At 45.7% G+C, this 25,766-nt stretch overlaps 1 protein-coding gene across 2 annotated transcripts in view; it reads left to right on the top strand.

The window, feature by feature from the left end:
• The window catches only part of LRRC7 (leucine rich repeat containing 7), a 57,601-nt gene that overhangs the window by 18,296 nt on the left and 13,539 nt on the right, over positions 1–25,766 (top strand). The window contains exons 7-19 of one of the 2 annotated variants that reach the window (XM_062497241.1): positions 1,154–1,228; positions 1,713–1,857; positions 2,732–2,804; positions 6,959–7,088; positions 7,639–7,754; positions 14,215–14,284; positions 15,720–15,819; positions 17,133–17,257; positions 19,763–19,963; positions 21,534–21,554; positions 23,196–23,273; positions 24,587–24,698; positions 24,902–25,082. In XM_062497241.1, the coding sequence (XP_062353225.1) occupies positions 1,154–1,228; positions 1,713–1,857; positions 2,732–2,804; positions 6,959–7,088; positions 7,639–7,754; positions 14,215–14,284; positions 15,720–15,819; positions 17,133–17,257; positions 19,763–19,963; positions 21,534–21,554; positions 23,196–23,273; positions 24,587–24,698; positions 24,902–25,082 (1,427 nt within the window). The remainder of the gene's footprint in view (positions 1–1,153; positions 1,229–1,712; positions 1,858–2,731; positions 2,805–6,958; positions 7,089–7,638; positions 7,755–14,214; positions 14,285–15,719; positions 15,820–17,132; positions 17,258–19,762; positions 19,964–21,533; positions 21,555–23,195; positions 23,274–24,586; positions 24,699–24,901; positions 25,083–25,766) is intronic. The other variant, XM_062497242.1, reaches the window with a different exon arrangement.

Here is a 25,766-nt window from a genome sequence, read left to right as displayed (position 1 = left end):
AATTAAAGTTGAGAGGGGAAATTATGATTATCCATAACGACCTCAGCCCGTGAACACTCCAGAGGGATAAAGAAACATTAATCAGCACAGGAACAAATAGCATCAAATGATCATTAATCAATTGAGCCTGGAAATGAGAAGTGGTTTTAATCATTGAAGGACAGCAGAATTTCCATGGAATTAACAGAGGCAAAACAAATCATCTTTAAAATGCTCGCCACTAGTTTTCAATAGGAGCTCATTGTGTGGAGATGTGGAAAACAAGGAATGAGCTCTCCTGTTCATCAGCTTTGTTCTTATCTGATGAGGCATCAGGAGCTTCTCCCGCAATTCCCTGGGCAAGCAGAAAATCAGATTTCTTCTGGGAATGGCAACATTCCAAACCAGACCCCCTGGGATAACCCGAGGTCTCTCTTGGGGTCTGCAGGTCCATTTGGTTTTGCCTGTGCTGGAATAATTCCAGGGAAGTTGTACTCCTTCCAAGTGCTGGACCCTGATTTGGAATGGAATATTTCATGGAATATTTCATGGAACATTTAATACCAGGTTCTGGCAGGCTTTGAGAAAAAAAATCTCTACAGCTTGAGAGGGTGAAGGCAAATTGCGAGTGTTGGTTTGCTGTGGGAAGGGTTTTATGGGAAAGGAAAACACTGTGGAGGAAACCTGGGAATATTTGTGACCTGGGTTTGTAATTCTGGAATTTCACAGCTGTCAGGAGTGAGGAGATTTGGGGAATTGCCTTTTTTTTATCTCCTCTCACTGCTACCCCGAAGGGTTGAAGAGAATAAAACAGATGGAAGTTTGGTTTTGCAATTCCAGGTTTTATCAGTGCCCATTCTCTCCAGTGCATCCTGACTCCTGGCTGTGCTAACTGCAGATATCAAATCCCCCCAGGATGTGTCTTTTGGGCTCATTTCTTTTGCAAAAGGTTCTCAAATTCTGCAAGTTCTGGTAAAGAGCACCAGTGGTTAAATCACAGCAAGGGAATGTTTTCCCCTTGTCCTTAAAAAACTGGAAGGCTCAGGTGGGTGAGAAAAAACCAAAGGGAAGTGAAGAGGGAAGCTTTATTTTTTTTGAGAAAACAGTGATTTTTATTTAACCAAAGACACATTGCTTTATTTAGCTGCCCATAATCATTTGTTCTTTTCCTCAGCCTGAGGTTCTTGAACAAATCCAGAACCTAAAGGAGTTGTGGATGGACAATAATTCCTTGCAAGTGCTACCTGGGGTATGGACATTTATTTTAGGGAATTATTGGGTGATTTGGTGACCTGTTTGCCTGGCAGGGAGCACCTGCACGTGCATTTCCTTGGGTGGGTGCAGAGAGCCATTAATTAATTAATTATGAAAGTTATGGGGTGTTCCAACACAGAAAACTCCACCTGCATGGTGAGAGGTGGGAATTGGGAATATCCCTTGGATCTGGGTCCAGATGGAGAAATACCTCAGCTGCATGCCCAGGAATGAAAAATTCCAGCAGATTTGATTAATTTGGAGCACATTAATTAACTCGGGGAGGGGGGGGGTGGGGTGGTAGGTGTTAATTTTGCTCCTTTGGGGCTGAGCCCACCCCAGCCCTGCTGTGGGGAGAGCAATGATCCGAAGGGTGCTGGGAAAACTCCACGTCAGCTGGATTCGTGTGTTTGTCTCTAATTAACCCTCTAATTAACAGCTCTATCTGCTCAAGTAACTCTGTCTCACGTGCTATTAAGTCTATAGGGAAGTTAAAACAGCTCGTGTACCTGGATGTGTCCAAAAACAGGATAGAGACAGTGGACCTGGACATCTCGGGCTGTGAGGGGCTGGAGGATCTCCTCCTCTCCTCCAACATGCTGCAACAGCTGCCAGATTCCATAGGTGAGGAAAGAGCAGGGAATCCTCTCCATTTTACAGATTATTAAAATATTTCTTTATATTTAATTTCATTTATTTTGGGGATATTATTAGTATTATTATTATTATTACTACTACTACTACAGGATTTTTTAATCATGGAGCAAGGCCTGCCATTGAATCCTAAAGGAGGCAGGAAATGGTGTCTGAACACTTCCATTCTGTAAAGTCAGGAGCAGAATTCCCTGGCTGGAAGGAATTGATCTACCTGGTTTGCTGTTTTAAGGAAAAGAAGCCAAGAAAGACAGAATTAATTTGATTTAAATGTAAAAATCAGCCTGAGAGCAATGATGGCATTGCTGTTCATTTGCAGTGGGAAAAGGAAACAAAAAAGAAATAATTCAAACTATGAATTTTCTTTTTGTTTTGACTGTTTTACAGGCAAGGAATTCCTGGATTATTTAGGATCTGTGGAAATTCTGGGAGCTGGGTGGCTGTAGGGATATCCCTCTGTCCACTGGGACATTTCCTTTCAGTCCTGAGCCCTTACGTTTGCTTTTCCTTTTCCCTTAGAACATGGAAATGAAAAATTCCTCAATTTTGAATCAGTTTACTCAGATTCCGACTTGGATTGCTAATTAATGCTGCTAATTGTTGACACTCTCACTGGGTGTCTTCTCCTCCTATTTTCCATGTTGCTCTTCTACACCTCCCCAGCAACCCCAGGATTTTTTGCCCCAATGGTTTTCTACCCAGATTGGTTTTTAGAGGGCATTTAGCAGGAATAAATCAATTTGGAATGACACTTCCTAAAATCCAGAGCAGGGTTACAAATCACTGCTGGTGGGATTCCAGGAAATCTCCATGGGAGCTGTTTATCCATGATTTCTTCCTGCAGGATTGCTGAAGAGACTGACAACTCTGAAAGTGGATGACAACCAGCTCACAATCCTGCCCAATGCCATTGGAAAGTGAGTCCAAGTTTCATCATTTTTAATTAAAATACCTTTTGCCTTCTGCTATAGGAGTGTGGGTTTTCAAATATAAAATAAGACAAATATACTGAATTTTGAAATCATTTCCAGCCCCCAGGTTGTGACATTTAAATTTGGAGCAGCACTTTTAAACCTGGGGGTTTTTCAGTGCAAGGAGGGAAGAAGGTAAAATATATCCAATTTTCCAAGAGGAGAACCAAAGATTTCGGTGTGGATCGATTTGGATGAGCAGAGCAGCAGAAGTAGAAGAATTTGGGAGAAATCCCTCTGTTCCCATGGCAACAGCCAGGGAAGGATCTGGCCGTGGCCTCACAAGGATGGAGAGTTCCTGAAATATGACAGAAACCTCAGTAGAAAAGTGTAGTGGTTTTGGTTTATTAATTAGAATTTTTTTTTGTTGTGAGATAGGATTAGGAGGAAGGCAATGTAGGCTTAACTTTAAATGGTACAAAAAGAAATTTTATTATTAGAAACTATAAGGAATAAAGACCTTAGAGTAAAACTTTAGGCTATTTTTTTTCCTCTCACACACTTTTCTTTTACACTGTAAACGTACAGAAAATAATTTAGTCAGTTTACTGTTTTTAAAATAGCCTTTCACTAATTTACTGGAAGAGGAGACCTTTTTTCTTCTGTTTATGGAGATTTTTTTTTTACAAGAAACAGTTTTCTTGTGGCTTTGATGTTACAGTGATCAGCTGCTTGGAAGGATGGAATTTTGACCACTGTGTAAAAATCCTTTTCTTCAACTAACAGATTTTTCTCCTAATTATTATTGAGGACCATATTAACTTGTGAGGCACTCTTTAAGGATTGCAATTTTCAGAAAACCTTTACAAAGCACCACGGAAAGGCAGCAGGATTGCAGGGATCACGGGAAGCACTCGGGATGCTCTGCAGCTCTCTGGCGTTGGTCTCATGGCTCTGCCTCCTCCTGCTCAGGGGCTGCAGCTTGGTGGCTTCCAAAAAATCCTCCAGAGTGATCCCATCCCTCCCCCTGCCAGGGCAGGGACGCCTCTCACCATCCCAGGCTGCCCCAAGCCCTGCCCCTGGCCTCTTTCAGCAAGAATTTAGATGTTGTGAAGCCATTTGGGAAAAATAATCCATATTTGTGACCTCTTCCAGCTGCAGCCACCGAGAGCCCAGGTTTGGCTCATCTTAGATTTATGGGATTTTCATGGAGAGCATTAAAAGCTGGTGATGGGAATCACTGAAGGACAAATCTTTGCTCCCCAAATCTCTGTGGAGAAGCAAATTCTCATCCAAGTGAAAGCTCGGAAGGCTCCAAGATCTGGAGGCTGTAAAAAGATGGATTTAAATCCAGCTAAAGCAATTTTGGGAGTCGGGTTCTAAAACCCTTTAAAACTTTTTTTATTTATTGAATTGCTCCAGTTGCAAGGCAATCCCCCTTTTTTAACCCAATCTCTCTTGAGTGTTTGTCATGGAGCCTCAGTTACCTTCCCAAAGGCACAGCCACTGCTCTGAAGTGGAATTGCAGAGCAGCTGGGATCACCTGGCATCCCACCTTGTGCTGGGGCCACTGGCTGTGCTTTTGCAGTGAAAAATTCCCTCTCCTCTAATGAGGGCAGAGTCTCCCACACCCCAATGAGCTCAGATCTCTGACTCATCCCTTTGGATCGATTCCTGCTGGGTCTCTTCCTCCAAAATCCCAGTGGTGGAACCAACCCCCAGGGACTGGCAATGTGGAGGAGGGAACGTTCCCTCTCTTCCATGCTCTGCTGGGGACTTCCACCCTCATTTTTGGGATTTCTCTTCAAAGGACCAACCCGTGGTGGCTCTCAGAGTGCACAATAGGCCTGGCTTAATTAAACATTCCACACAAAATCAGGGATCATTCATGCACCGAGGCAGCCACAGGCTGGAGATGTTTCCTGTGGGATCCGCATGGGTGGGAAGGTGCCAGCAGCAATTCAGGACCCACAGCTGGGTGTTGGGTGCTGGGGGGTGTTTGGGGCACGGCTCCATGCCAGAGTAGGTTGGTATTCCCAGCTATTAGAAGGATCTGGAGTGAAAGGACCAGAGCGAATGGCTCGGAGCTGGAAGAGCTGAGATCAGTGAGGAGGAGGAGGAGGAGGAGGAGGAGGACAGGGAGGGCCTGGCACAGATGGAGCTGTGGCTGCCCCATCCCTGGAAGTGTCCAAGGCCCTGGGACAGTGGGAAATGTCCCTTCCTGTGGCCCTGGAGGAGCTTTAGTGTCCTTCCCAACCCAAACCGATCTGGAATCCTGGGATTCTTCGGTCTGCAAAACTCCTTTAGCCTGATGGTGGACGAGCAGTGCCTGGGGTGACCCCTGGGGTTTGGGGCTGCTTTGGCCATTCCTGGGGTGCTGTGGCTGTTGGGAACATCTGTGGCTGTAGGAAATGTGGCTTGGATGGGAGGGAATCACTATCCCTACCCCATGAATCTCTCCACTCACTTCTCTAAGAATATTCCTGGTTTTTCTTGGACCATGAACTGCCCCGTTCCAAAGTGGTTGCCAAACTGACCAGCAGATGATTCGTGTCTGCCTAGCCTTAAACCTGTCAGGGATAATGGGAATTTCTCCCAGCAGCACAGCCAGGTTAATGATATTTTACCTAAATCAGCACTGGCAGAATTACAGCTGTCCCTGCCAGCTTCCCTTCTTGCCCCATCCACGATCCATGGGGATGGAAAATCCCTTCCTGAAGTGCAGCTCTCCCAGCACAGAGGTTACAGAGGGGAAACACAACTCCGCAGGGATTTTGGTGTTTTTATTGTGCCACCTCCTGATGGCAGCAGTCAGGAAAGCAGCAGGGAAGGGCTGTGCCAGGCATCCCCTTGCCAATAAAACCCTGCTCTGATAAAGTCATCCTTCACTGCCAGGGAAGTGTCAGATTTCCTGATGGATTGGGAGGTGGCAGCTCTTACTGATCTTATCTCGTTTCTGGGTGTGTTATCAGCAGGGAAAGGGGAATGTGCTCACCCTGCAGGTTATCGGGATTCCCATCGGGCTTCCCTTCCCTGAAATCCTTTAGCGTGTGCTTGGAGATGAATTGTGGTTTCAAGGAAAGCTGGAACAGACCCTGGCAGAGCTTTTGGATGTGTTCCAAGGAGCCCTTTCCCTGACCCCTGTGGCTTCCCAGCCCGCTGGAGTGCAGGGAAGTTCGCAGGATTCCCTGGGAGGAACAGCAATCTCTGGTTTCATTTGGCATCAAATTTGAAGGCTGAAAGATCTTTTTAATTAAGAAACTTGAAGAAAGGTAAATTAGTTACAGAATGAAGACCCAGTCCTGCAGCTGAGACTCCCGTGGACCCTGCAGAACAAGGTCTGTGGAAGGTGTGGTCAGAGCTAAAATTCATATCAGATCCACCAAAATATTTGGGAAAAAACTCTGACAAGTCCCTAAGGCGGTGGACAGGGAGATGGGAAATTTTAGGAAGAAATAATTGGCTGTTATTTAACATTACTCCAATTAAAGTACTTGAGAGTAAGAGGTGGAATGTGAGGAGCAAAGGGGACAGAGGAGCCGGGTGGTGGCACTTGTGGTGGTCACACAGCTCTCACTTGAAGGATTTTAATTTGCAGTCTCATTTTAGAGGAAGGTCGGGAAATATTTCTTCAGAGTATTTTAATGGATGTCTATAACCTATAGATTTTATATATATATAGATACTTGTATATCTCGTTTTATTACATCCATATATTTCCATTGGGAAGTGTTATTTAGATTAGGAAAGGTCAGATTCTCAATTCCACAGGAGTTGCCCTGATCTCTGTCTGAAGTCCTTGGAATTCTTCCTCATGCTTTTCAATATCTTCAAATATCCCAGAAAATCTGAACGATAGCGTGGGCAAACCAAGTGGCCTTAAAGTGGGTTCCAAAAATCCCATTATTATAAATTTCCTCCAGGGAAAATCATAAAAATCCTGGAATGATTTGTGTTGGGAGGGACCTCAAATCCCATCCAGAGCCACCTCCCAGTGTCACTACCTGCTCCTGGGACACCTCCAGGAGCAGCCCCAGGAAATCCACGCTGGATGTTCCCTCTCAACCTGGGGCTGCTGAATCTCCCAGAGATTTTTTTGGGGGCATTAATTGGATTCTCCAGCGCCTGCACAGCCACTAATGAAGGGTTTCCCATTGCAGCTTGTCCCTGCTGGAGGAATTTGACTGCAGCTGCAACGAGCTGGAGTCGCTGCCCTCCACCATCGGGTACCTGCACAACCTGCGCACCTTGGCCGTGGACGAGAACTTCCTCCCGGAGCTGCCCAGAGAGGTGAGCAGCTCATCCCGTGCACAATTCCGGGCTGGAATTCCGGAATTCCACCCTGCCCAGTTCCAGGCTGGAATTCCGGAATTCCACCCTGCCCAGTCCCGGGCTGGAATTCCAGAATTCCACCCCTGCCCAGTCCCAGTCTGGAATTCTGGAATTCCACCCCTGCCCAGTCCCAGTCTAGAATTCCAGAATTCCACCCCTGCCTGGTTCCAGGCTGGAATTCCAGAATTCCACCCCTGCCCCTACAGGCAGATCATCCACTTTAGGCAGTTGTATTATCTTGGTGTGCAAGGGCAAAAAATTCCTGAGGTGCTCAGTGGTGAAACAAGGGCTGTAAATCCATGGAAATTTGGGAATATCCCTGGGAGGAGCTCCAGCTGTTCCCTGAGGTTCCTGCCAACGGGAAAATGTCATTTCCTTATTGAGTTCCGGATTCTCTGCCTTTTCCGGCTGTCGGTAAAAGCCAATTTTGTCACCTCCTGAGATGAGAAGCGATAATAAACATTTCCAAATTTGGGATTCCTTCATTTTGGCTTTCCCATTCCCGCAGATTGGGAGCTGTAAGAATGTGACTGTGATGTCCCTGCGCTCCAACAAACTGGAATTTCTTCCTGATGAGATTGGCCAGATGCAGAAGCTAAGGGTGTTAAACCTGAGTGATAACAGGTACAGTTCTCAGCCTTTCTTTTAATTTTTTTTTTTTTAGCCAATCTAAGATTTTTTTTTTTAATTTAAACTTTTCCTTTGAGGTCTTTGTAAAGATACATTTCTCTAAAATATATTTAAAAGTAAAAAATTATGTTTAGAATACTAGTTTAAAAATAGCATCATTATAATTTAATTTATTTAAACTAAAAGGAAATAATCTCGGTTGGTTTTTCTTAATCCTTATGGTTTGATCTCAGTTCATTTGACATCCAAAGGAGAACTTCAAGCAAACTGAATAATGCCAAAATCTGGATCTTGGTGTGTTTTAATAGCTTCAAACCCATTTCCTTCTTTTATTTCCTGCTGTTTCCTTGCTAAACATTGAGACATTTTCTATAGGTTTGTGATATTTAATGATTAATATTTAATGATTAAAAAGCCAATACCCAGGGAACCAGGAGCCAGGAATTTGATATTCCGCATCCACTGAAATCCAAGGAACATTTTTCATTTCCTTCAGCAGAGTTTTTTTAGTCAATTTGTTTGTTCTTATGCACAGGACTGTGATTTAGATGAGAAACAAAATGTTTAAAATGAGCTTTTCTTGATCTCTGTCCTGTGCTGCCACAGGCACATGGAAAATCTGAATTTCCTTGAGATTAATCCATGTGGATGTGCCAGGAATGTGGTGACTTGCAGTTACCAAGATGTTGGGGGTGAATTCCATTTTCTCTCCAGGAATTAACATCCACACTCAGCAAAAATTAGGGAAGGATTTTCTAGCCCAGTTTCATTGCTGAGATTCAGGTTGAACAAATATAAATTAAATAAAGCCACGGAGAACCCCCTGGAATTTTGTTTCAAGTTCCTTAATTCCATCCTGTCCTGCATTACAATTCCGTGGCACAAATTCCATCCTGGGTGGGCCTGTCCCAAATCCAGTGGATTTCCAGGTGGATGCTCCCAAGGCTGGTCCCTTCTGTGCCCTGTGGGGACACAAAGAGGGGGACACGGAGGGCACAGGAGAGGGGGAGCACTGCTGATCCAGGATTTTTTGGGAGTTAGGAATGCAGGGAGCCTTCCCTGTCGTGTTAAACCACCCTGAGTGGGATAACTGCCTCCTTTTTCAGCCTGGAATTGTGCTGGGAGTTTGAGCTGGGGAAGCAGGAAGCTGTTGGAAGATACTTGGGGTTTTTTCCTGTTTTTTCCCATTTCTTTTCCCCAGTGATTTTCCTGCTGATTCCAGGGCCATCACTGGTGTGTAGGGACTGATTCGGATGGGGAGGCAGCTCAGGGCTTCCCAGCTTCCTGGATTCCAGCAAAATTCCAGCTCCCTGCCCCAGCTGGGAGAGGATTGGGATTTCCACTGGAGAGGAAGGGGACGTTGGGACCAGCATGCCAGTGATGTGGAGTGGGATGTGCTGTTCCATGGGATGGAATGTGGTATTCCATGGGACAGAATGTGGTATTCCTTGGGGTGTTCCATGGGATGGGATATGGTGTTCCATGGGGTGGGATGTGGTGTTTGTTCCATGGGATGTTCCATGGGATGGGATATGGTGTCCTATGGGATGAGATGTGGTGTTTGTTCCATGGGATGTTCCATGGGATGGGATATGGTGTCCTATGGGATGAGATGTGGTGTTTGTTCCATGGGATGTTCCATGGGATGGGATATGGTGTTCTATGGGATGAGATGTGGTGTTTGTTCCATGGGATGTTCCATGGGATGGGATATGGTGTTCTATGGGATGAGATGTGGTGTTTGTTCCATGGGATGTTCCATGGGATGGGATATGGTGTTCTATGGGATGAGATGTGGTGTTTGTTCCATGGGATGTTCCATGGGATGGGATATGGTGTTCTATGGGATGAGATGTGGTGTTTGTTCCATGGGATGTTCCATGGGATGGGATATGGTGTTCTATGGGATGAGATGTGGTGTTTGTTCCATGGGATGTTCCATGGGATGGGATATGGTGTTCTATGGGATGAGATGTGGTGTTTGTTCCATGGGATGTTCCATGGGATGGGATATGGTGTTCTATGGGATGAGATGTGGTGTTTGTTCCATGGGATGTTCCATGGGATGGGATGTGGTGTTCTATGGGATGAGATGTGGTGTTTGTTCCATGGGATGTTCCATGGGATGGGATGTGGTGTCCTATGGGATGAGATGTGGTGTTTGTTCCATGGGATGTTCCATGGGATGGGATGTGGTGCTCTATGGGATGAGATGTGGTGTTTGTTCCATGGGATGTTCCATGGGATGGGATGTGGTGTTCTATGGGATGAGATGTGGTGTTTGTTCCATGGGATGTTCCATGGGATGGGATGTGGTGTTCTATGGGATGAGATGTGGTGTTTGTTCCATGGGATGTTCCATGGGATGGGATGTGGTGCTCTATGGGATGAGATGTGGTGTTTGTTCCAAGGGATGTTCCATGGGATGGGATGTGGTGTTTGCTCCATGGGGTAGAACATCACAGCTGTGCCCTTCCCACTCCCCCTCAGTGGTGTCTGGTGACCCAGATCCCTGACCTTCAACCCTTAAACCTGGCTGAATGGTCTTTAAACCTGGTGGAATCATCTCCTCTGCTTCTCTGGAGTGGTTTGGGAAGTGAATCTTTCCAAACCTTTCCTCCTCCATTGCCCCCAGCTCTGGCTGAGTTCAAACCTTGCCCTGCTGAGACTCTGGGATAATTCTTTTGCCGTGGAACTTCCCACCTTCATGAAAACTAAAACATTCCGACATTCTGCACCAAAGAGTTTGGATTAAGTCCAGGCACATTCTTAATGTTGGATTTTTAATGATTTTTTTTAACTTTCTGTGGTCCCAGCTTCCCTTCCATCACCATTCCAGCAATCCCTGTTGTTCCTTTGGATGAGCCCACACTAAAGAGAGCTGGGGCTCCACTTCCAGTTCCCACAGCAGTTCTGGCTCTCTGCTCTTCCCTGGATCTGGCAGAGGGGGGAGATCCCAGGAGCTCCTTCCCTGGGTGCCCCTGCAAGCCTTTGGAAGAAGGGACAGGTTTTGCTCAGGGGGAATCAGTGTTTGAGCCCCTCTCTGGTGCATTTTGGAACTGGGGCTGATGGGAATCCCAGATTCCATTCTGCTCAGGGGATATCCGTGTTTGGTTGAGATTTATCCATGTGGATGTGCCAGGAATGTGGTGATTTGCAGCATCACCACAGGTTTGCTGGGTAGTACAAGATGTGAGGGGGGAATTCCATTTTCTCTCCAGGAATTACCTGGGGACCCCTTTCTATTCTTAAAGAGTTGAGTGAATTCCCCCCTCCTGTTCTTACAGGGCTGAGAGAGTCCCTCTCTGGTACATTTTGGAATGGGGACTAATGGGAATCCCAGATTCCATTCTGCTCAGGGGAATCAGTGTCTGAGCTCCTCTCTGGTGCATTTTGGATCTCCGATCTTTGCCACTACAAACCTTCCCTCTGTTCAGTGTCTTCTCCTCATCCCTGGATGGGATTGGAATTGGGATTTGCTGATTTTACCTGGCCAGAAGCGCTCTGAACTTCAGGATTTCCTTCAGACTTCCATGCTGGAATTCCACTTAAACCAAGACAATTCCTTCAACTTTCCTCCCCCCATGCCACACCCTCTAAACTCTACCCAAACTTCTCATCTCCACACCTGGGAGTTCTCTCTCCCTTTATCTTCCCAGCTCCAAACCTTTCCAAAGGGAATGCGGGGTTCTTTTGGCTCTGCCCAGCAGGGGTTGGATCTGGATCCAGAACGGTGCCCGTGGTGAGGTTTGTGTGCAGGAGCAGCTCTGTGCAAGCTCTGGGATCTCCAGCTCATCCCAAATTTCCCCCAGGGGTGGCTGCTCAGCCTCAGGTGCTCGTGGGAGTCTGGAAATCCCAAATTCCTTACCAGAAACTGGTGTCCCTGTCCCTGGGTAGCCACAAACACTTTGTCTCCCATCTGCTTCTCCTCTCTCCTCAGAGTCCTTCCAGGTCTGAGCCCTGTGATTGAGAGGTAGAATTGTTAGAAAGTCCCTTTGGGCTACACTTCCCACAGAGCCTCAGTTACTGGTAAGTGACCTTTCTTTTAGTTCCAGATTGTTCTTAAAGAGCTGAGAGAGACCCCCCCCTTCCTGTTCTTGAAAGGGCTGAGAGAACCCTCTCCTTCTCTTCCTAAAGAGCTGAGACAATTCCCCCTTCCTGCTCTTACAGGGCTGAGAGAAACCTCCTTTTCTGTTCCTAAAAGGGCTGAGAGAATCCCCCTCTTTCTCTTCCTAAAAGGATTGAGAGAATCCCCTCTTTCTTTTCGTAAAAGGATTGAGAGAATCCCCCTTTTCTATTCCTAAAGGACTGAGATGACCCCCTCTTTCTTCTTCTTGAAAGGGCTGAGAGAATCCCCCTCCTTCTCTTCCTAAAGAGCTGAGAGAATTCCCCCTTCCTGCTCTTACAGGGCTGAGAGAAACCTCCCTTTCTGTTCCTAAAAGGGCTGAGGGATCATCCCCTTTCTATTCTTAAAGGACTGAGAGAATCCCCTCTTGCTGTTTTTAAAAGGACTGAGTGAATTCCCCCTTCCTGTTCTTACAAGGCTGAGAGAAACCCCTTTTTCTGTTCCTAAAAGGACAGAAACCCCCACTTTCTGATCTTAAAGGGCTGAGTGAATTCCACCTTTCTGTCCCTAAAAGGGCTGAGGGAGCTCCCTGTCCCTCCCTAAAACAGCTGAGTGAATTCCCCATTCCCATGCTTAAAGAGCTGAGGGAATCCCCCCTTTCTGTCTGTGCTTCTGGGGTCCCACAGAAGTCAGAAAAGCTCCTCAAACCTCACCATCCACCCACACAAATTCCGAACCCTGCATCCCTTCCTTCTCCTGCTCAGGAATTAGGATTTAGTCAGGGAGTTTGCATTGCATGAGCGTGGCTACAGATGAAGAATTTTCCCTGCGCTACACAATTTTAAAACAAGAAAATCGTATTAGAAAAAGAGGCTGGGGCTTGGCTTGGCTGGAAATATTCAAAGCCCAGCAATGATTTTGGGTGCTCCCCATGTTTGATCTTGAATTTGAGGTTTTTCCTTTCAAAGACTCTAAAATCAGGCCTTGTGTGACGTTTAAAAGCTGTATCCAGGGGTCTTGGCAAAGTAAATGAAAAATGCAGAGTTCTGTGGTTTGGTTGGGTATGGAACTGGAAAATCAGCATGGAATGGTCTTGTCCTACATCAGTCCCAAGGGTGTGGCCAGTTCTTCTCCCTCTGATTCCCAGCTCTCCACCCGATCTCCCTGGAGCATCCCAGTGCCCTTCCAGAGACAACTTCCAGTCTAATCCTGACTTTTGTGTTCCATTCTGAGGTGCCCAGAAATGTGGGAATCACTCCCATGAGATGCAGGTCTGAGTCTGGCACAAAAGGGCTTTTCCTCCAGATTTTTCCCAAATCTTGTTTAGGATTTGGGTTTGCTGATGCTCCTTTGGTCACTCCGGTTCTTTCCAGATCCTTCAACTCCCAAAATCTGGGAGATCCTCAGTCCATGGCTGGGCCAGGCCATGTGCTGGGAAAAAGCAGTGTTAGGTTGGAAATGGGGATGGAATTCTTGGATGTGAGGGTGGGGAGGCCCTGGAATAGGATTCCCAGATTTGCTGTGGCTGCCCCTGAATCCCTGGAAATGTCCAAGGCCAGGCTGGAGAATCCTGGGATGGTGGGAGGTGTTGATGGGATGGGACGGGACGGGATGGGATCCATGGGACGGGATGGGATCCGTGGGATAGGATGGGATGGGATCTATGGGATGGGATGGGATCTATGGGATGGGATTTAAGGTCTCTCCCAACCCAAACCATCCTGAATTTCATTATTCTATAAAAACACCCTCTTCAGGAGTTATGGGAAAAACATCAATGAAGATTCCACAAATATCCTGCCATCCATTCCCATTCCCACTCCCAGATCCCTTTTAGGAAATGCTGTTTAAATGTCTCATTAAAATACTGTGTTTTTTCCCCTGCTCCATTTAATTTTCTTCTTTAGGTTCACTAAGAATATTTATATTATTTTTAATCTTTGGTGTCACATTCCTACAAAAACGAATTTTCCATCATCTTGGAATATTTCTGTTCCGAACTTCAGTGTCCAATAAAGGGAGCTCTGTGAGTGGCACTGAGGTTCCTCTAAACCTCCCTGGGACCAAGAATTTTTACTTTTTTCTGTCTTATATGTGTAATTTTATTACCAATATCAGTCTCTCCTCAGTACCAAAGGATGTGATGTCAGCAGTTCTTCTTTCCAAAGAGAACTCTTCATGTGGAATATTAATCAGAGTAATTATAATAATAATAGGAATAATAATAACAGGAAAAAAAATGATAAAATATTGCATTTCAATAAAATTGAACTTTTAAAGCAGTGAAATTTTACCTATTTCAGTGGGATAAATATGGTGCATACTAATCTTTAAATAAATGATTTTGGAAATGAAGGATTCACCTTGTCCCAATATTCTCCTTTGCAGACTGAAGAACTTGCCCTTCACTTTCACCAAACTTAAAGAACTGGCAGCCTTGTGGCTTTCTGACAACCAGGTAATGCCTTTAAAATTATTCCCATTATATATAATTTATATGTCTATAATATACAGAGAGAGATATAAAATATTCCCAGTATATATAATGTATATTTTAAATATACATGTATGATATTCCCATTTTCCTTAGGAAAGGAGCTGCCAATCAATCCTGTCACTCAATACAAGATTTAGAGAAATTTTGGAAGGGTTTGCTCCCAGCCCAGCTGTAGATTTCCATATCCAGCCATAAATCCTGCTGGGTGTCAATTTTTACCATGGAAAAATCATCTTTGCAGGATTTATTTTACCAGAATCGGCTTCTGCCTCCTTACCAAAGTAGTAAATAAAGGGCAAAAGTAGCACGGGAGGATTTTTGAAGCAGAAATTCAAGATGTTTGTTCCCAAACTCGTTATTATCCCGTTGCCACCCTTTGCACCATCTGCTCCTCTATCCTTGGCTTCCTCTTCCCTTTTCCCCTCCATTCTCCCATCCCTGCACATTTTAAATTCCACTGCAGTCAGGGAGAGTTCAAACAAGTCAAAGGTGCACGAGGACTTGGGGTCTTGCTCTGGAGAAAATTCATTTCTGTGCCTTTGAAATCTGAGGGATCCTTTCTTTGTTCCTTATGAACTCTGGTTTACAGCAGATATTCCTTGGGATTCTATTTTAAACCAAATTATGCAACAGGAACCCTGAGAAATGCAACGGTTCCAGCAGCAGCTGAGCCCTAAAATAAGTCTGAAATGTACATTTAGTTTTAGAGCCGAGCCAAAAATGTGAAAGCTGAAAGGGGGAGGGGGAAATAGAAAATTATGATGAAATTTTCATGTGTTAAATGAGGATTCTTGGGGGTTTTTTTCCCCCCTCTGATTTCCATTTTAAAAATTAACATTGCCTGTCTGTGCAGCCCAGGCACAGGACACCCCCAGCCCTTTAAATTTAAACATTTCCCAGAATTTTGTCTTTCCTGTGGCACAGCATGGATTGGTTTCTGTTCTCTGGGCTGTGACACTCCTGGATCAGAGTGACTTTGGATAGAGCAAAGCAATGATAAAACATCCCCAGCTCAAGTCAAACACAGCAGGAATTCTCTGGGAGTGCTCCATGGGATTCTGCTGTGCAGGTTTACTCCCAGGTGAACTTACAACCACCAGGAATTTACTCCTCATTATTAATTAACTCTTCATTAGACCTGGCTTACAATACATCCCTAGGGCCGTGCAGTGCCACGTCTGTTCTCTTTTCCCCTTGGATCACCCAGGCAGGATTCCCAATCCAATTCTGCTGGGAATTGCAGGAACTGCAGGAGCGAGGACAGGGGAATTGTCCACGGAGAATTTTTTCCTGCAGAACTGCAGCCAGCCTCATGTCCCCTGTGCAGGGGGAGCTGGAATCTGCCAGATGAATGGAATGAATGGAATTAATGGCTGTGTGTTCCCATTCCCTGCAGTCCAAGGCTCTGATCCCGCTGCAGACGGAGGCGCATCCCGAGACCAAGCAGCGAGTGCTCACCAACTACATGTTCCCCCAGCAGCCCCGCAGTGATGAAGGTAAAACTCCAGCAGCTCCTTCTCTGGGGTCAGGCTGAGCTGGAGCAGACACTAGGCAGAGCAAAAGGGATGAAATAAGTTAATTATATTTAATATAATATTTATTGGAAGGATCCACCTTGGGCAGTGCCAGAGCCCGGCTGGGGCTGCACCCAAATCAAATCCAAGATGGATCCTGGTCAGGAGTGTTTATATTTTTATAAGTTTTGGTTCATCTCCATCTCGGGGTCAATTATCCAACCACAGCCCCAGGCTGTGAAGTCTCATTCCCTTTCCCTTTGCTGTTGTTTATGATTTTTGGGTACCAGGTGTCCCTGATTCTCCAGCTGGGCAGGAATTGTTCTGTCACTGCCCTGTGAAGAGAACTCACCAACACCCAACACGGAGTTTCAGAGTTACCCACCAAGCAGCAGAGAGTCTGAAAAATAGAAATATAAAAATAAAAATATAAAAGCCAAACCCCAAGGCAGCAGGGGAAGGCAGGGAATTCAAGAGGGAGGGGAAGGTTCAGCCACAGCTCCACTGACATTCCAGGGCTGCAGGGACATCCCTGGTTTACATTTTCACGTGGATGGATCCTGGTATTCCCAGCCTGGCAGACTGGCATCTTCTGATTCACATTTTCACACTGACATTTTCTGATTTGCATTTTCCCATTGACATTTGCTGATAAAAATCTTCAGATTGACATTTATCTGATACAAATCTTCAGACTGACATTCTCTGATTTACACTTTCAGATTGACATTTATCTGATATAAAGTTTCAGACTGACATCTTCTGATTTACACTTTCAGACTGACATTTCCTGACTTGCATTTTCACATTGACATCTTCTGATATAAATTATCAGACTGACATTCTCTGATTTACACATTCAGACTGACATTTTCTGATTTACATTTTCACACCTGTGTTTTTTGAACCCCTTTTATTTTCAGAGGGGCTTTGCAGGAGCGGTCTGAACCCAGCTGTGGGTGTGCACACAGCAGGAATTGTTGGCTCCAGACAGGAGCTGGGAATGTCCCCCCATGGTGTGGGGGCTCAGGGCTCCCAGACTTGGCTGGATTGATGCTTTGTTCCTCCCACAGCTCCACTAAATTCACATTTTCACACTCCCCCTCTGCTCCAGGGCAGCCCCAAACCCTGCTGGTTCTTCCCACCGCTCTCATCCCACTTTTATTCCTAACTCTGGGAATTTCTAACTCTCTCAGTTCCCATTGTCCCACTCACGTTTCCAAACAACCACCCAAGTGACCCACAAGGAAAAGTCAGTTTGGATCATTCCCATCTCCCCTCCCAATTCCCTGCAGATTTCCAGTCTGACAGTGACAGTTTTAACCCCACTCTGTGGGAGGAGCAGAGGCAGCAGAGAATGACTGTGGCCTTTGAATTTGAAGACAAGAAGGAAGAGGAAGAAAATCCAGGGAAAGTCAAGGTAAGGACGGCTGGATTTATTCTGGGACTCACTTCTTGTGGGCAGGGTTCAACACGCAGCTCTTGAACTGGGTTTGTGTTTTAATGTCAGATTCCTGCTCTGTCCCAAAGGGAATTGAGACAGGATCACTGTCCAACCTATTATTTTTATTATAAATATATATTATTTTATTGCATATTATATATAGATGAATATTTTTATTTTTATTATATTTTATTTCTTTTTATTGTCCAACCAAATGTATTTTAGGAATATTTGAATCCCACAGGGGATTCCATATTCCTCTCAAAGTAGAAGTCAACAAGGGCTTTGCAGCCTCATGGAATGTGCAGTGGAGAGGGCATCACTTGTAAAAAAAGGAGCTTGAAGCATGAATTTCCTCCCCCAGTTTCATGAAATTAATGTCATTGCAGAGTTCTGCATCAACCCCTCAATCAGCTGCATTGTCAGGAGGATATTTTCAAACCTGTCAGCCTTTGCATGGCATGGAAATGTCTCTTTCTTGAATAATATCAAGGAATTATCCCACAGTTCAACCCTGCAAGTCTCTAACTGCGGCAGAGCACCCAAAGTAAAATGCAGGGTCCAAGGTAAAATCACCCGAGAATATTTAAATCAGATTTTACTTCTCAAATTAGCAGTTCTCTTGTCAATAGCAATTAAACACTCCATTGGAAACTTGGTGGAAATTCTTGAATTTTCTTTCCAATATTTTCCCCAGTTGGGAATTTCTCCCCAGCTCCTGTGGCCAGAGCTGATGGATTCTTCTGCTTTAGTGAAACAGAAAATGAAGCCAAAAGCAGCCTTCACCTCACAATAAACAGATTAAAGTGGAATTTTACCCTGGATAAATTGCAGGTCTATGGGTCATGCATGGAAAACAGCATCTGGGAAAGTTTTCTGTTGTTCCACAGCTTTTATCAGAATTTTCCCTGGGGGTGACATGGCTGGAGGTTTCAACACGAACATTTTTAGCAGCTTCACCAGAGCTTTAAGGGATACATTTAAATAAATTTAAATCCTCAACAGGCAGCAGCCACCAACACTGCAGCATTTTAAAAGAGCAGAAGTTTTCACTTTTTATCTCTCATCAAACTGAACTTTCAGCCAGACACATGCTAAGATAGATTTGATAATTGAGAATGTCCAGCAGATTTTTTTTCCATGGAGGGTTTTGAACTTGGAAAATTCTCTCTTTGGGGTCAGGCTGCTTTTGACGTGGCACTGGAATGGGATTGGCAGGGAATGCAAATTTCCTGTGGGATGGTAAATGTGGACCAGTGAGGGAAAGACCCACAGCCGCAGCACAGCTCCAGGAGTTGGATATTAATGCTGCCAGGGAGGTGGAACTCCTGCTGAAACCCCTGCTAGGGATTGTCTGTCTATCCCAGCCTCCAGCTCCTTCTCCCTGGCTGCACTTCCTGGGGATTTGCTCTGTGCCTTGGCTCTGAACCCCAAACCATGCCCTGAGCTCTGGGAGACACCAAGTGCTTCATGAGGCCACCCCCAAACACCATTTTCATTCAACAGAGCTTTAATGCTGCTTTCCAGCCTTGATTTATCTTTTTCTGTTAGAATTCTTTATTAAAAGTGACATCCCACTCATAGATTTCAACATTTTCTGTTCTGCTCCCTGATGTTTATTCTCTCCTGGTTCAGATCTGGATGCCAGCACTTGATACAGTTTTATTTACCAAATCAATCATGCTTTTTGCCTCTGAAATATTCCTACAGACAGACCATTTCCAGCTGAATCCAAAATTGCTTTTTTCCTGCACGTTGGGAATTTAAATCCAGCAGCTCTGGCAGGGAGCTATTAAACTGAGCCCACCTACACCATGAGCTGAAAGCTGCTGGGTGGTAAATTCCAGATCCTTTATCACCAGGAGGAATTTGAAGTTTCCTGACACGCCCTGGGAAACTTGGGAAGTTCAGATGTGGGGTTTTCCAGGAAATCTGTGGGTCTGGCAGTCAGGGAAAGCTCAGCCAGGCCTTGGGGACTCTCTGGGGAGCTCTGGCTCTGTTTCCCTGTGCCAGAAAAGAGTCACAGACACCCGGCTGTGTGTGAACATTATCCATCTCCAGGAGCAAATGGCTCCCAGAGGATCAGATCCTGCTCTCAGCTGCCATCCATAATTCAGACTAATTGAGTACACGGAGCGTGGCTGAATTAATTCAGCATTTACAGCAGGATTGTTGGGGAAAGCCTGCTGGGATGTGTCAGCAGAAGCGCAGAGTTACCCACACCCTGTCAGGGTGACATGGGCTTGCAGGGATCCGCTCCCATCCCTTGTTTCCTGTCACTGGAATTACATTTGATGCTGACAAAGAGGGAGTGAGCAAATTTCAGTCCTGAGCTCCACAAAACCCCCCAGACAGAACAACCAAACCACGAGGAAAGTGCCCTCAGCCCCGTACCACAACCAGGATTGCTCTGCGCTCTGTTTCCATTCTGCACTTCTGCTCCCACTCCTGATTTTAACCCATCCTTTTATGGCTGTACAGGTTGAGATCAACCTCAAGCGTTACCCCACTCCATACCCCGAGGATTTGAAGAACATGGTGAAATCTGTCCAAAACCTGGTGAGCAAACCCAGCCTGGGAGTGCGCCCCGAGAACTCAGCCCCAGCCACCAACAGTGACCCCACGGGCAAGGACAAGTACGAGCACAAGTGGCCTCTGACCCCCAAGGAGATCTCAGTGGAGGTACTGTAAAGGATTCTCACTCCTCTCCAGAATTCCAGATTCTTTTTCTGGGGTTTTGAACCACCCCCCCCCCAAAGGATGTTTTGATCCGCTGGGAACCTCAGACCCGCGAGTTCCTTTTCTCACCCATCAGGTTTTACACTGGGTTGCATTCAAGTTCAGATTGAGTTGCTGTCCAGTTTTAGACCGAGTTGCTGTTTTTTCCAATGCTGCTGAATTTTTGGGTTGGGATCTGCCTAGATGGGAACTTTGCTGTGGATTTATCCCAGCACTCTGTCGAATTCCAGTGTTGTGAGGTTGGCAGTGGCAGGAGGATGGGCCCAGGCACCATTTCCATCCCATCCCATTTTATCTGCTGAAAACCACTGGGCTCTGTCTGACCCTGCTGTGCCTGGAGGTTCTGCCCTTGGCATTGCTATTAGGAATCCAATTAACCCTTAATGAGTTAATGAAGGCAGCAGGAGAGCTTCTTCCACCGAAGGGAGCAGCCCTGGATGCTCCCAGTGAGCTGCAGAATCCAGCACAGGGACAAATTCCAGCCCAGGATTAATCCCCACAAGGTGAATTCCCAAATCCTGCGGTCCTGCTGGAGCTTGGTCTCATCTGCCCCACCAAACCTGTGTGCAGAAACGAGGGAAATCCCTTCCCATGGGAGTTTGAAAGCTTGGAGAGGTCTGCAGGAATGCCAGCATTCCTGAAAATCTTGGCAAAGCTTTAATGCTGAAAAGAAATAAATGAGGAAAAAGGTTTTCCTTCTTTTTCACTCCTTTATCTGAACATTGTGATAAATTCCCTGTCCTTGAAGTGCCCCTGGCTGTGGCCAGTCCCTTGTGCAGGAATTGTTCTCCTTCCATTTTCCATATTTTTTTGCACCTTCAGCTCTGGCTGCTCTCTCTGTGCTGTGTTTTAATTGCAGTCAAATATTTTCACTCCTTAAAAAAAATAACCCCCCAAAAGTTTTCTCTTCAAGGTGGCTTCAGAAGACTTCAACACTAGGCATGATTTCAATTAGGGCTGAAATATTGAAGTAAAATATTTAATTTCAACTAAAATAGTTTAATCACTCATGTTTTCATCTAAATCTGAAATCTTCAGTTCCACCATTATTCCTTTTTTGCTCATTAAATTCTCACTGTGTAAATCTGGTCCTTGAACCAGCTGGTGACTCAGGCCATGAGTCCTGACATTCTGCTCTTGTTGCTGAATATACAGCATTTATTTTGTATTATCTATCGTTTAACTTGAATATTCTCAACAGCTTTCAGTGGGTTTTAGTTATCCCTATGGGTTTTAATTATCCCTACGTGTTTCCATTTGGAATTTGACCCCCGTGGCCTGGCAGAGGTTTTAGGTGTTTGGTCTCATGGCTGTGGCTGGCAACTTGGGAAATTGGAAATCCAGAAATCAGTGGTTTGTTAATATTTGTTAAAATGAAGTGAAAGTTTTCAAGGAGAAAACGAACATCCCAGTGAGCTGAGTCCCAGCAGGGTCCTGGGAACTGGCAGAGCCCAGAGGATTCATCCCCAGGCAGCGGAAGGAAGGAGGGAATGGCACCATAAACAGAGTGGAGACACAGGAATCCCACAAAACTGCAACAAAGAGCTGAACTGCTGCAGCCAGAGCCCAGGGTGGCTCCTGAAGTGCCACCAAATAATGGGATTGCAGTTTCCTCCCTCTTTCTCTCCCACAGCAGAGCGGGGAGCTCCCCACGTGCCAGCAAAGCCAAATTTCATTTCCTGTGTTATAATGGTGGAGATACAAACTTTTTAATTTCCCTGGGACGGAGCCAAGAGTGGTACCACAACTATTCCAGCAGCTGAAGAAAAGGGATGTTGCCATCCTTCCTAGACACCAGGAGGGGTTTTCAGCTCTCAGCAGGGTAGTGCAGATCCATTTCCCTCTCCTTGGCTTCCTGCACGAGGATAAAACACAGGGGAAGTGCGGGCAAAGCGTGAACGGGTTTGTGAACAATATTGGCCTGATTTCAGTTGTAACCCACTAAATAAAACATAATTAAGCTCCATTTGCTTTGCAGATAATTAGCAGAAAAACCCAAGCCCTGAGTTAAAGTGCACTTTGAAATTGCAGGTGTGTTGTGATGTAGCTAAAGGCTGAAGGCAGTTTCTTATCCCAGGGAATTGAATTTCAGGTGCAGTGCTCACTTTTCATCCTCAGATAAACTGGTTTCTGATCTCTTTTGGCTTTCCCTGCAATTAATGTGCACGTGTCTCTTCAGAAACTGTTTCTAAATAATGAAAGGGAGCATCTGGAATGAGGAGCTGAATGAGGAGGAGCTGCACGAAAAGAAAACAATGTACCATCCTTCACTTCCATTCACAATAAGCAAACAATGTCTTGATTAATCATCCACTAAAACAAACCTCCTCATCATTCTAATTCTTTTGGAAAGATGTGAGTTTTGGCCACAGAGGAGTCTGGGATTATTTAGGGAGTTGTGCTGCCTTTCCATGAGAAATAAGGAGGAATATCAAGGTCAGCAAGTCAGGTCTTTATAGTTCCTGTTCTTGATGTGTTTGCATTGAGAATATCCCACATTTCCTCTACCTCATCCCTTCCCAGAGCCTGGGCTGCTCCAAGCAGATTCCAGGAGTCTGGTCATTCCAAACATTCTGTCCCTTTGGATTATAATTTAATGTTCTTGTGTTCTCAGCCTGAATATTTGGCGATTTTTCTCTTGCCAGTTGTTTTAATGGTTTGTACCAGGTATTTTCTCCTCACCAGAGTTCTCTGCCTTCTTCCTGCATCCTTCCCCAGCTAATCATGAGGAATAAATCCCGAGGAATAATCTTCAGGCTCAACACAATTGCATTTATCTCTTCCCTTTCTCCTTGCCATTTTCTTCCTGTTAGTGATCTCTTTGTTGTTCAGCTTGTAAGGAAAAGGTCCTCTTAAAGAGACTGGAATTAAATGGGGTTTTTACAGCGTATGTCACATATTCATGGAAAATTCACAAATGCCAGAGTAGTTCTTTCGAAAGTGCATTGTTTGTTTTTTTTTAATAGCCAGGCTGGGGGATGAAAAGAAAAGGAAAATACTATAAAATAGGGAACTTCGTGCACCTGAAGTTCAACATCTTGTCAGAAATGGAACTGCTGGGTCTCCCTCTCTTCCAGCAAGGGGGGCACTTTAAGCTTAAAACTCCTGGAAGTTTCATGGTACAATATTGGGATTCCAGGTCCAAGATAAAGAAACCAAAGAATCCCCCAAGAAGCCCCTGCCTGGCCCTGAGAACAGCCCGAAATCACCTCTGGAAGGCCCGGGCAGGGAGGACAAAGCCCAGAGCTCAGAGGTACAGCCAGACCTGAGCTGCTCAGGTGGAGAACTTCACCCTCTGCACTGCCCACAGCAATGGGCTTCCACCAGCTTGTCCCACTGCACTGGGAGAGGGCTGTGGGGGTCATTGGGCACCTGTGGAGCACCAGGGAAGTCCTCTGCATGGGGAAGGGGTCACTCCACGTGGGAATCACCATGGAACTGCCTTAACTGTTAGCCCTGAGGGTGCTGATCAAACTGAGGATGCCTCTTCTGGGAAGGTCCTGCCTCCAGTAGAACATCAAATGCAAGGGGTTTGAAATAGCTCTGGTGTAAGCAGAATTCAATTCTCCAAGGATAAATCATGTGAGAAATTCTACAAATCTCTGTCACTACAAGAAGTAGTTAAGGGCAGTAAACCTCTGAAAGTTTCCTTCTTGTAAATAGAAACAAGACCATTTTTAAACCATTGTAACATCATACATTCAATGGGGGTTTGGTTTGGGTAAGCCAGTTTAAATTGTTTCTGTGATTATTACATCTCTCCCTCTTGCCTTCCCTCTCCAAAGTCACTGGAGAACCTTTACAACCTGTCAGGGTACAGAGATTCTGCTGTGTCACCCATCCCTGCCCCTCCAGGACTCATCCTCCTTGTCTCTGAGCTTTCTGCAGGGATCAGAAAGGCCCCAAAATTCCCATTGGTGCCTTCATTCCCTCCTAGCCACCCTAGGGGGCCTAAATGTCCTAATTTAATTTTTCTCTTTCTAAGAAAGAGTGCCACTTTCCTCCCCCAGTTTAACTGGGGTTATTTTCAGCACACATCCTTTTGCAAGGCCTGTGTGAAGGTCAGGTGTGCTGAACTCTCAGAAGTTTATTAAATCCAAATCATTTTAATTTAGCCACATACTCCTTAGAGGCAAAGCCATTTTAATTAAGTAGAGCTCCAGGGACAGCTGAATCCCTGGAAGGACTCACCAGAAATAACTGAGCGAGGAATCCTCCCTCCTGAAATACCAATTGTTTACACTCAATTTGTGTTTATTTCTTTCTGCTGGCAGCATTTCTGGTGACCTTGACTTCATCAAAAATGTTTACACGGCCCTGATGTATCTTGCAAGTTCCATCTGGTTTGTCCACGTTTCCAGAACGAGCACATCACCCTAATTTCGAGGAGGATTTGTGTAGCATTAATTAGAGCTTTCTGCTGACAAATTAGAACTTCCTGCACTGCCCGTCTGGTGGGTCTGGGGTGTTTGAATGATCATGAGGAGAGGGCTGTGAACCGTTTGTGTGCTGCAGTTTGTTGTGTTCCTGCTCCCTGTGCTCACTGTGCCTTGTTGTGTCCCTCAGGATGCCTTTGGACATCCTGGCAGTGAGATGAGGATAGGGGAGCTCCGTCCTTCCATGCCCGAGACGCCGCTGTACCCCCCCAAACTCGTCCTGCTGGGTAAAGACAAGAAAGGTACTGATGGGTTCACAGCCTTTGAGATGAAACCGTGTGATGGGGGTGTTCCACCTCTGCTTGTAAACCGTAGCCCCGCGGACATTTGTGCACGTATCAACCCAACCCAATCCAGTAACAGCTTTGACTTAAAAATGTGTTTTTTTCTGGTGTTCCGTTCCCAAGTGCCGCCCCCTGAAAGCATTTGCTGTGTTTTGTTTCAGAGTCGACCGATGAGTCTGAAGCAGATAAGATCCATTGTCTGAATAACAGCGTTTCCTCAGGCACTTACTCAGACTATTCCCCTTCCCAGGCTTCCTCAGGGTCCTCCAACGCGCACGTAAAAATGGGCTCCCTGCAGACCACGGCTAAAGAAGCAGTGAATAACTCTTTGTGGGGGAACAGGTGTGACATCTTTCCTGACACAGCTTCTGCTTCCCTTTTTCTCCTGTCTGGGCCCTCAGAGCAACCCTGTTAGGGCGATTGGGTTAAAAAAAAATCCACGTTTTTATCCCATGTTGGCCATGCAGAGCTGGCCACCCTCCATATTCCGTGATCCCACAGCTGGTGGTTCAGCTCTGTGCCATCTCCAGGCATTAAAGTTCCTGCAGCTCATGCTGTTGGTGCCTCATTATTGCTGTCCCAGCTCCCTCTGCCCTGGACCTCCAGAAAGGTTCTTGGAAAGCTGTAACCTGCCCTAAAAACATTCCAGGACCAGCCTGTCCTGTCTGTGTCTGCCCTAAATCCCCTCGCATCGTTCCATCCACAGCTTTGCCCCGTTAAAGAGCTGGATGAGAACAGGCAAAAATTGCCTCTGGTGCCTCTGGTTAAAAAGTGGGGAGAACCTTTGGTTGCACTCATCCGTTATTTTTACAGCAGGAAAATGTGTTCAGCGGAATTTCTGGGAACGCAGCATGGAGCCAGCCAGGCCTTTGAGAGACTTCTTAGCTTCTCCGTGTGTGTCCTGCTGGAGCCTGTGCTCCTGGGCAGAAACCTGCTGCCACCATTCCTGTGCCAGTGGCACGATATCCATGGAGCTCCCAACAGCTTGAGAGTAGCTCAGTCAGTGCTAAAAACACCGAGGGGGCA

This window comes from Cinclus cinclus, chromosome 8 (assembly GCF_963662255.1).
Source record: "Cinclus cinclus chromosome 8, bCinCin1.1, whole genome shotgun sequence".
NCBI lineage: Eukaryota > Metazoa > Chordata > Aves > Passeriformes > Cinclidae > Cinclus > Cinclus cinclus.
The sequence above is the reverse complement of the archived record's forward strand: the minus strand, read 5'-3'. Positions and strand labels throughout refer to the sequence as shown.